Source organism: Hesperophylax consimilis, chromosome 6 (assembly GCF_061612785.1).
Source record: "Hesperophylax consimilis isolate HC1 chromosome 6, BYU_Hcon_1.0, whole genome shotgun sequence".
NCBI lineage: Eukaryota > Metazoa > Arthropoda > Insecta > Trichoptera > Limnephilidae > Hesperophylax > Hesperophylax consimilis.
Genome location: NC_142841.1, coordinates 25,841,910 through 25,854,283, shown reverse-complemented (window position 1 = coordinate 25,854,283; position 12,374 = coordinate 25,841,910). Strand labels below are relative to the sequence as shown.

General features: G+C 34.7%; 1 protein-coding gene across 1 annotated transcript; it reads right to left on the bottom strand.

Annotated features, from left to right (window-relative positions):
- Positions 1–9,085: 9,085 nt before the first annotated feature.
- Positions 9,086–9,684, bottom strand: LOC149423129 (protein PET100 homolog, mitochondrial). Its single transcript, XM_089632866.1, has 2 exons — positions 9,485–9,684; positions 9,086–9,400 (listed from the first exon to the last, which is right to left on the bottom strand). Exon 2 carries the CDS (start codon positions 9,397–9,399, stop codon positions 9,148–9,150), a length of 252 nt encoding a protein of 83 aa, XP_089488992.1. The 5' UTR covers position 9,400; positions 9,485–9,684; the 3' UTR covers positions 9,086–9,147.
- Positions 9,685–12,374: the final 2,690 nt, after the last annotated feature.

The following is a 12,374-nucleotide window of genomic DNA, read 5'->3' as shown; positions in this document are numbered from 1 at the left end:
AATTCATCCCATTTGGTGTGTTTCGTTTTAATCTTTGTCGAAATATGAGACTTGTCCGATTGGAAAGAATTTTGATAAGTAATGGTGATCGGGAAATGATCACTGGAGCAAGGGTCGGGGGACACCACCCAAGAGGAGAGAGAACCCAGACTAGTAGAACATATCGAGAGATCCACTGCACTGGGGTTTGTGCTGGGGCGAGAGATCCTAGTAGGAGATCCGTCATTCAAAAGGAAAAGGTTGGATTGATCTAGGAAATCCATCACGCTTCGACCATCTCGGTCGGAGAAAGCAGAACCCCAGACGGGGGAATGGGCATTAAAATCGCCTAATATAAAGAAAGGAGGGCTTAGTTGACTTACAATTTGCAACCAAATTTGTTTATTGAAGTGGGCTGTTGGGGGAAGATAGACTGAAATAAAGGATGTGTCCTTTATTTTAGCTGCAACCATTTGGAAGTCAGCATTGGGGGGTTTGATATTATTTATTGGGGAAAATGATATGGATTTCTTAATAAAAAGGGCAGCACCGCCGCCCGAACCTTCCGGGCGGTCGTCGCGGAGACAGGAATACCCTCCCACATTAAAGTGGGTGGATGGAGTAAACCAAGTCTCCGAGATAGCAGCCAAAGAAATAAAGTTGGAATTTAATAGGTAAAGGAGATCAGATTTGTTAGAAATAGTACTTCGGCTATTCCACTGAAGTATTTTGAAATCTTGAAGAGTCATTTTGAATAAATGATTTTAATGTGGAAATAATAGTAGCAGCGTTGGACGGTAGATTAGTTTGAGAAGAAATAAGGTCAATTAGAAGCATAATGAGAGTTTGGATAAATGAAGAATTGTCTTGGGAGAGTTTTTCAGAAAGTTTAAGAGAGTTCATTGAGGACGGATTATAATTATTTGCACACCCATTTGTGGCATTTGAAAGAGGTGAACCATTGGGATTTAAGAGCAGTGAGTTGTGTTGTTGCTGATCGTATCCAGGAGCCGGTTTAGAGATATCGTTTTTGTATGTGAATTTAGTTGAACGAGAAGAAGTTGTTGTAGAAGAGGGAAGAGGGTTGGATGAGGAGTTGCTGGATAAAGCCTCAGCAAATGATTTTTTGACAGGCGGGAATAGTTTAGAAGCCTGCAGAAAAGACAAGTTCTGAGAGGCCATAGAAATTTTTATATTTTTTTGGCGAGATTGTTCTGGGCAAGAAGTGTTGATAGCTGTATGTGAGCCTGAGCAGTTAAAACATTTGGGTGAGGAGGAAGAAGGACATTGGTCAGCTGCGTGGTTTTCTCCACATTTAAAACATCTGGGTTGAGATCTGCATGCAGCTTTGGTATGACCAAAACGGCAGCAATTGAAACATTGAGTGGTGGGATAAGTATACATTTCAACTGGTAATGAGTTGAAGAATAAATATATATGGGAGGGAAGAGATTGACCTTCAAAGGTGATAACTACAGATTGGGAGGGCTTCCAGGAAATTATACCCTCAGAGGAGTCCTTGTAATTTAGCCTCCTGGCTTTTATGGGATTGCCAATGTGTTGGGGGGTTGAAAGTGAAGACAGAATTTGACAAGATTTTTTATGCATAGCACAAATGGTAACAATCATTATTATAAGCAATAATTATTAGCCTAAAACACTCATCCACATTGAAAACTCTCCTGATAAAAGATACATGACGCCAACGGGACTTGAACCCGTGTCCTTTCGATTTCCGGTCGACAGCTCTGACCACTCTGAACACAACAACTTTGCGAAACACTGATCTACTTAATATCAAAATCGATTGAGTTGAGAGAGTAATGCAGTATCTAACTTCTTACCAATTCGAGAGCGGCTGTTATTTTTGTTGTTTACAGGAAGATAATAAAAGTGAAACAGCATTATTTTAAAAAGCATGTAGGTACAAATGTACGAACGTTTTATTTCAAATGTGTGTATGTAACATTACCACATTCAACATATTCAGTCAAGGGACAGTCGGGGACTTTTAGAATCATTTGATAGTAGTTTCTTTTAAAAAACAAACAAAAGTAGAGTCTTGACCTGATGACCGATAGAGGGACGCATCTGGTCCTTAAAACAGTTTGGGAAAGTGGTGGGTGTCCTCGACTTTACAGGACCCGCAGATACTTTAATAATAGTCTGCTGACAATTTGGTAGCCACCTCTGAGCCCTTTCGGAGCCCCAAAATACTTGAAAAAAAAACTCTTGACTCTGTGCAAAAACAGGTGGTCCATTTGATACATCCCCCTATATAAATAAATTGCAATCTTTAGAGCACAGGTGTCTGGTGGGAATTCTGTCCTTGTTCTACCGTTATTTCAAAGGAAGATGCTCCGCAGAACTAGCGACATTGATCCCTCTGCACCGGTACAGTCGGGAAGTATGCCTAATGCGTGCACAAAATTTGCAGACGGTTGACATTTGTCACGTGAGAGAGGGACATTTTTACGACTCGTTTTTAAGTTTAACAGCTCAGTTTTCTTTTCAATACCCATATTCACTTCTTCCTCTCCTCAAAAAAACCCTCCATACATCATTCCCAAAGATGACAGGCCTCCTGTTGTCCTCCTGGAGTTAATGTTAAAAAAAACTTACCTAAAAAATTAAATATCTTATGAAATAAGTAACTTAACTGAAATATTTGCAGTATTTCAGCCAGGACAGAAAATCCGACTTCCAACAAATTCCAAGTTCTGCACCAAATCCTCATCAGATCCAGGGCTCAGCAAAATCGGTATTATCACACGTCTTCCTTCAGCCCATTCCACAACCCGCCTCACAACTTGGTCCAACAGGATGCCAATATAATTTCCCTGGTTAATACACTACTAGGAGTCTATCCATGTCCAGTAGTTTCTTATAAGTGTAGGTAGCGCTGGTTTCAGGTGATCGTCTCACTTGTGTATCTTGATGACTGTGCGCACAGGGTGGACCCGGCACCCAGACTGTCTCAGAATGACAGAACCAGTACTCTACGGGATCATATGTATAAATATATTGGATCTGTAAAAATGTTGTATATATTTTTTTTAAATATTTCATAGCTTTATGAGTAATGAAACTTCAAAAAGCTTTTACACAAATGAAGAATGTTATTCTCAATTGCACCTGCAGTTACAATACGTAAAAGTAACTTATATTGTCACACTTAACTTACATGTATCATTAATAAGAACAGGATGTTTCAGAGAATTTAAGCAATTCTTCAAATTTTAAAGATAATTTTCAAGTTCTGTTATGATTTCAGTTTTGTCAAGCAACTGCCTTATTGTTATACAGGGTGTCCGGAAACTCGTAGTACAAGCGGGAAACTGGTGAATCTACATCACATTTGGAGTCGATTTTGTAGTATATATTTTTTTTTATTTGAGCTTTCGTTATCGAGTAAATCGAGTTTGAAGTTGATTTTTTTTTTTTTTTTTTTAATCAAATTCTTATAAATTATTACTGAAGATCAAAGTACCCAACTAATTAAAACTATTTGAAAGTAAAACAAATGAAGAAACTCGGATTTGAAGCATTATTTTGAAATCACCCTTCATTTAACCCGGTGTAATCATAAAATATTTCTGCTCTGCAGGGTTAAAACATCTGTTATTCAACCCTAAACACCAGAAAAAACTTTAACCCTAAAATAGCCGAAAAATATTTTTTTTTGGTTTTTTTTTTTTTTTGAAAATGCTCAAATCCAAAAACTTTATGCTTTTTTGGGTTCCCCATGTGGTGTAGATTCTCCAGTTTCCCGCTTGTACTACGAGTTTCCGGACACCGTGTATAATAACATAACTTGAATAGGACTTTCACAGAACCCGAAAATGAATGTCGAAATTTGATGAATTGTTAAAATGTTGTGAAACAACCCATCCTAAGAATTTCAAAATAAAAATATAATAAGTCCGTGGAATAATGTGTTAAGGGAAAATTGGCAGAGGGAATAATTGCAAAAAGTACCAAACAAGTAGAGAAATTCTAATAATAATTGCTTCATGACAAGAATGTAGTTAAAAATAAGATTTAATCATAACCATTAACACTAACAACAATAGCAAAATTTGGTGAATTGAATGACGTAAATATCCTGAAATGTTTTATTTTCAAAATATTTTCTCTGAACAAATCTTTAAAATTTCACCACAGCATAGACAGAAGTCAATGTGGCTAGATTCTTTACATTATTGTTGTGCGTGTCTAAAAACATCTCATCCTGTAAATTACCGGTCAAGCACAGAAGTGTTGAACACAGTACAGCACACATTGTAATGCTCCACATACCTAATGGCAAAATTATTATCGGCTGCGTCTAAATCCCACCTGCTTTGTATTTGAAAATATATAAAAATCACAATGAGGACATAGAAATACTCAAATTTAAATATCCGAAAGACAAATTCATAATAAGGAAGTTGAGTGAAAAATATTTTGACTTATAAAAAATATGTTCATGTAGATCAAAAAATATCGATTCTAAATATATAAATATATTTCTATATTATTATTCTTACAATTAGTTAAACGTTCTTGAAAAAGCATTCAATAGCAATATACTGTATACGCTCCACGATTGGTCGAAAGAATTCTGTCGTCACATGTGTCGTGACTTGTACGTACAACGGAACACCTATGGTGCATCTCTTTCTATTACATGAGAGATGGTCGATTTAGATGAGAGAGGTGTATAAGCCAAAGGTTTATTTGGGTTTGTCAAATATATGTACGTATTTGTTATTATTATTATATGAAATGGATTTCTAAAGATACATATTCGTATAGTGCTTTATAATAATATGTTGTTTATTGCATAACTTAGATGTTTTTATTATTATACATGTCACAAAGCATGTGATACACTTCAGGCCGCCGGCCGCTCAGAAAAGTCTCACAGTGAACTGGGCTGTAAACCGTTATTTTACTTTTGGTCTTTACTTTTCTGCGCGGTGGTCCTGAATTCGCGCGGGGAACGTCAACAAGTAGCGACGGCGATACCGTACAAGTACCGTATCGGGCGTGAAAAGCAAATATTCTAACTTAAAATATTAATTTAACTATGAAATCTTAATCAATTTTCTTTTTTTTTAATAACATCAATTATAATAGACGGTTAACATTGGTAAAAAAATTACTGGAATTCCTTGTTGAAGAATTAAATTTTTTTCCATACATAATGCTTAAGCGACGTGGTTTTCACAGTTCTAATGACGTCACACTACACCCCGCCTGTTACCGCTCGGATTCCGCTCGTTTTGGCGGGCTTAATAAAATTTAAACTTTGAGAATTAATTTAACTATGAAAACAAACTTTAAAAAAAAAAAAAAAAATACCAGTATTTAAGTTTGAATGCGAACATTGATAAAAAAAAATAAAAAAAATGGACTCAACTTCCTTATTGCTGGGGATTATAATCTGCCGAACTGGACCAGCCAGGATGACACCGGATCTGCCATAAACAAAGCCGCATAACGGTGCACTAAATCAGGTGAAATTTGTGACATGTCCATCATATTCCTGGACTAACTCAATCAAACAATGTGTTTAATGCTAACAATCAAATGTTAGATTAGAGTTTTTAAGTGATTAAAAAGTCGATAAATCTGACAAATTATTATTGCCTCTCGATAAACACCATCCACCATTAGATATAATCGTAACAAATATGTCTGGAAGATCTCCAAACCTAACTACCACATCATATAACATCTCTAAACATGAATACCATAATATTTTAGAGTACCTTAATTTGGTAGATTGGTCATTTTTAGACGCAAAAAAATATTTTAAATAATCAATTAAAACAACTTTACTCAATTTTAAATACGTCGATAGAACGCTTTGTTCCCAGGGTCAACTTCACATCATATAATTATCCCAAATGGTTTACAAGGGAATTATAAAAAATATATTAATCACAAAAAATATATCCACAGAATATATAAACATACCAGAAATCCTAACGAAAACAAAATTTTTACTAAATTACGAAAACAGTTATACTATTGTGATTATGTTGGCCTAATAGAAAAAGAGGTACACCAAAATGTAAAAAAAAAAATTTTAAAAAAAAGTATTTCTAAATCTCAACAAAAAAACGATTGTGGATTCCTAATAATATGTGCTTAAAAGAAAAATATGCCAACAGTATAGAAGGTATAGTTAATCTATATGCTGATTCATTTAAAAGTGTTTACGACACATATTTTCCCGTCAATACTGTTCCAGATGTTTCAGTGGAAGAGTCATTAAATCTAAGCCAATGTTTCATCAAAATAATAACTATAATATATAACTAATAACTTGTGTTAGTAGTCTGATATAACCTTTATATGAACTCTTTAATAAGTAATATTTGATTATTGAAGACAATATTAGCAATTCTTAAAGGAAAATTTGAAACAGAAAAATCTAGGACTTGAACCTCGCCTTGCCGGGGCACCGCTCTTCCTTGGTACTCTGAGGGTCCTGGGTTCTAGTCCTAGATGCGATAGTATCTTTTTCTGATTTTTTTTTTTTTAAATTTTAGTTTAAGAATAGCTAACACTGCGTTCAATAATTAAATATTTTGAGGTTTTACTCATCAAGTTATTCCAAAAAATTCGTGACTTGAGTGTAATATTCAATGAAAACTTGAAATTCATTGGGCACATTAACGATGTAATAAGGCTTTAAAGATGCTTGGCTTCCTTTGCAGAACTTTAATTGATTTTAAGTCCTTTAATTGTATGAGTACCCTCTATATTTCATTAGTTAGAAGTCAAGTGGAATATAATTTAACCTATTTGGTCCCCTTTGTATAAAGTTCACTCTAACAATATAGAACGAGTTCAGCACAAATTTCCTAGGAACATACATTTTAAGCTCAAAATTCCAATTGAATACATTAATTATGTCAGTTTAATGAATCAATTTGCACCTAATAACGCTGTCTGACAGGAGAATTATGTCGGACCTGGTTGAGTTCCACAGAGTCATTAACAACTTAATTGACAGCCCTGCCATAGTCGCCACAATTGAATTCCATGTGCCGACTAGGAACACAAGACAAAATGTAACATTCTTCTGCAATACATACACAACCAACTATCAGACACACTCACTAACCAATAGAATGCAAGATCTGGACAATAAGTTTGGGGATACTATTGACATATTTACTGACCCCATTTATAAAATCTATACCAGCACTTTGTTGAATCCTACAAATTAGAGTAGCGTTGGTAATGTAGTTTTAGTGATTTGTCTTATATGTAGTATTGTTCTAGTTTCTATATTATTTTATGTTACTGTTACATGTTTTAATAATATTGTTTAATTTTCAGTTTATCAGTTTAACATTATTTAATGCTTAAAAAACTTTGTGTATAATTTCCGATAGCTCTAGGTATATTCTGTTCTTAAAATCTATGTAAAAGCAAATAATATAAAATCATTAAACAGTTGATTTCGCTTAACTCATACACCGGTTTATCGGGAGAGCCGGTTATTTAATCCAAAACTTAAGGAACAGAAATCAAATAAAAAAAAACTAACACTAATTTAACATCGTTATTTTAATTTATTTATTTAGTGATAATACATTAGAAAATAATAACAATAATATTTATAGTATATTATTCCCAGTGAGTTTAAAAAAATATCATTTCGGGAAAGACAACATTAATTAGCATTAATAAAATAAAAGAAACTTATTCTTACATAAGAAAACGAATTTAAAAGGGAGTTCAATGAATATAGATTTGAAAAAAAGACTAGACAGAATTAACACAGTTTAATGGAAAATATTTCATAAATACATTAAAAGAAATAAACACAGAAGTTCATTTGGAGTTCCAAAGAAAGAATGTGTCACTCATTAATAAAACAGCTGAGGAAATCGCTTTTGCCAATGTTTTTTTTTTCATTGCGGGAATTATTACTAAGTTATGCGTTGTATTGCTTATATATGATTTATTGTAAGGAGTTAATTCCAAATTTAGTCTTGCAAGTAGATGACGAAAAGTGTATTTGATTTTGTGATTGTGTTTTGTGCTGATGTATGTCGGAATTAAAGACTGATTTAATGTTGGTGTGTGAGGAGTGTTGAATTATTTGTAGAATGACAGTTGTGATGTAATATATCATCTCCGACGCTATTCTGTTTAATTTGGAGAAATTCCGATTTGAAGTCGATTCAAAACGTATCTCAGTAAATTAATTTTCGTTAAGGGCGGTGTGTCAAATAGCGCAGGTGACGGGAGTGGATGCGCCGCAGAAGTTCCGGTTCATTCAACAGTAATTCCCCAACTAGTGTTCGCCGTCTGCTGACATTCGTCAACGTAAATTTATTCAGTTCAACACATTTCAACACGTGTGAGAAGTCATTTTTTGGGTTACCGTATTTATAATATGTAATTGTTTGTTCATGATTATTTATTTGTCTACCTTTGATTATTTTATTTTTCATATTCATTTGTACCTACCTATAGTTAATTATTATACATAATTATTTTTCTGTTATTAAATATACATTCAACACAGCAACCTCGAAGATGACATAGGCTATGGGGGAAATTATTTTCCTCAGGGCCTCCTGTGTGGAGCTAATGCAATTTTTTTAATTATGAAGTTAAAAAACTCATTAAAGAAAAACTCGAATAAATGTAATTTATATGTATACATATAAAACGCTCAATAAATAAGAAATAATAAAAACTTACCTAACTACGTTAAACGCATTGGGCCCGATGTGTCTCAATTTTGCGGAATCGACTGTACTTATGTAATTACCAAACTATGTATAATTGTCAAAGTAGTTACTTAACTAGTAATACCCATAGTGTAGATTTGAAAGGTCAGTAAGCACCCGTTTCAAAGGCAGTAGTAACCAACAGACGCAATCATTGAACCATCAACCCCTCGCAACTCCCATCCAGCAGGGTGAAAGCTGATAGCCTGAGCCCCGTGCAAATGGGCCGTGTTCGCCAAGCAGAGGGAAACAAGTTATCTCTTAGCAGGCAGAGAACAACTGATTGGCTATTGGAATTATGTAAGGCATTTCGGACAGGGTTACATTCATCAGTCTAAAATAATTTCATTTATAAATCAAAGAATGATAAGAATAGATGTTGCCAGTGTCTAAAAATTTATATAATAAGTTAAGATAAATAATATTACATGTTCAGTTTTTTTTTGTCGTTAGCTTCAATGGCTGCCAGGAGTTCTAGGTTGTTTCTTTTTTCAACTTCTCTAATAGCGCTTTGAAACAATTGCGCTTGTTCTAAGTTTTCGGGAGGAAATATCTCTCGGCGAGTTCTGGTGACCCAATCTTCGAAATACTCGGGCTGGTTGAAATAGTAAAAGAGCGCCACTGGGAAGGTCATGTAAAGGGACATCCTGAACACTTCCAACTTCCAGCCGCCCATTCTGCAATACATATTAATTACAGACAATATCAGCAATTTAACTCATCTGCAAAGTCATTCACATTATCAACATTTCAATAGTTACCTGAATTCGAATTGCACACAGGACTTTGAAGAGAAAAAAGCAGAAAAACCTTGATGTGCTGTACTTTAATAGCAGATATTATAATATTAATTGTTTGTAGATCTACAAGTTTACTTTAACCTGCTACAGCCTGTAAAACGATTCGGACATAAATAAACCATTCTCTGATTTCGGACACCATTACATTCATCGGTCTGTCATCTGTCATCGAACTGTCAAACAGTGTTGCCAACGGATCTTGGCCTAATGTCGCCGTTTTTCAAACATTTAGTAGCCGAATTTCATTTGCAGTAATTCTAATGAACTCGCAAAAAAAAATTCCGCCCAGCCAAAAACATCATATGTGATTCCTCACAATTTTTAAATCCATGGGGGGGGGGGGGGGGTGGCTACGGAATTCCATTTCGAAAAATTCCTGACATTTTTCCATTAAAATTTAAAAAAATCATTTCAATTATTTATTATTTGTAATTTGGCTGATTTAAATAACTTTTCTCTGAGGTAGCCTAATCGGCGACCAGTCGCCTTTTAGATTTTTTCGTCGCCGATTCTCGTTCTGAGTAGCCTAAATGGAGATAAATTGCCTTTGTTGGCAACACTGCTGTCAAATATATATCATAGATTTTAACTAGATTTTAAGATAGATTTTAAGGGGCATTTAACTAAGCTTTGGCCTTGAAACTCATTTGAAACCGCCACGCCCACCTCAAAATTCTTATAGAAAACGAATAATATGGCTATAAGCTCAGATCTCATTGGTGAGAAAAGAAGGATTGGTTTGATCTCTCGCTCTCGACTCGACGGAATTTTGCCGTTTGACAGTTTCAAACAAAATGAGGGGTAAGCTTCGGTTTATGGGTGAAATTCCTAAAAATTAAAACTAGTTATTTTTATACTAACTTTGGGCCGGGGAATCCGAATCTGGAAGAATTAGGTGGCGGCAAGCAATATTAACTGAATTACACGACTTTAAAATTTCGACGCACAAAAAATTTAACTGGCCATTTTGAACGCTTTCTGACAATAAAACTAGTTATCTTTATACTAACTTTGGGACGGGGAATCCGAATCCGAAAGAATTAGGTTGGGGCAAGCAATATAAACTGAAATATACGACTTAAAAATTTTAGATGCAAACAATATACAACGGCATTGCCGATGCGTTTTTTTGACAGTAAATCCATAGAAAAATAACCAAAGATATATAAAATTAAGTGTTGCTAGTAAGCAATAATATCAATAACGTAAAATAACATGTTTATAATTTCAGTAATATTTCATATTCAAACAGTTAGATTTAGGTTTATTATCACGAAAGGTGAGTTTTTATGTCGGGGGAGACGAAAATATATGCATTTTATATTTTAATTTTGCTAACATTATTTCATTTACGTAAAGTATTCAGATACATTTTATTCACTTTTGTATCACAAACCATGTTACACAAACCTAGCGTAGCCGCTAAACTACTTGAAAACTGGGATGTTTTCTTGCCTTGACGCGAGTAGGCGCTACGAAGGGGGCACTTTCTTTTCTATCACAAACCATGTTACACAAACCTAGCGTAGCCGCTAAACTACTTGAAAACTGGGATGTTTTCCTGCCTTGACGCGAGTAGGCGCTACGAAGGGGGCACTTTCCTTTCTATCACAAACCATGTTACACAAACCTAGCGTAGCCGCTAAACTACTTGAAAACTGGGATGTTTTCTTGCCTTGACGCGAGTAGGCGCTAAGAAGGGGGCACTTTCTTTTCTATCACAAACCATGTTACACAAACCTAGCGTAGCCGCTAAACTACTTGAAAACTGGGATGTTTTCCTGCCTTGACGCGAGTAGGCGCTACGAAGGGGGCACTTTCTTTTCTATCACAAACCATGTTACACAAACCTAGCGTAGCCGCTAAACTACTTGAAAACTGGGATGTTTTCTTGCCTTGACGCGAGTAGGCGCTACGAAGGGGGCACTTTCTTTTCTATCACAAACCATGTTACACAAACCTAGCGTAGCCGCTAAACTACTTGAAAACTGAAATACGTAAATACTTACGTAATTGAAATAATGTTAGCAAAATTAAAATATAAAATGCATATTTTTTCGTCTCCCCCGACATAAAAACTCACCTTTCGTGATAATAAACCTAAATCTAACTGTTTGAATATGAAATATTACTGAAATTATAAACATGTTATTTTACGTTATTGATATTATTGCTTACTAGCAACACTTAATTTTATATATCTTTGGTATTTTTCTATGGATTTACTGTCAAAAAAACGCATCGGCAATGCCGTTGTATATTGTTTGCATCTAAAATTTTTAAGTCGTATATTTCAGTTTATATTGCTTGCCCCAACCTAATTCTTTCGGATTCGGATTCCCCGCCCCAAAGTTAGTATAAAGATAACTAGTTTTATTGTCAGAAAGCGTTCAAAATGGCCAGTTAAATTTTTTGTGCGTCGAAATTTTAAAGTCATGTAATTCAGTTAATATTGCTTGCCGCCACCTAATTCTTCCAGATTCGGATTCCCCGGCCCAAAGTTAGTATAAAAATAACTAGTTTTAATTTTTAGGAATTTCACCCATAAACCGAATATATTCCAAAATGAGTGTGGTTTATTTATACACGCGGGTTGTCATTTGCTGCCGAAATACTATCATTTCCGTCGAAAATATTGCGTGTTAAAGTTGTTCGTGATAAAAATACAATATAAGCCAGTATAGTGTTAGCGAGTTACAAACACATATTCAACCTACCTACGTAAGTTCAAGTTTAAAGTGAATTGACAGTTATTCGTTCGGTTTTTTGAACAATGCTTCATACTTGGCATATGTCTTCCTCCACAACGTATAAATGTTATTTATTATATCGATAAACTTATTCATGTTAT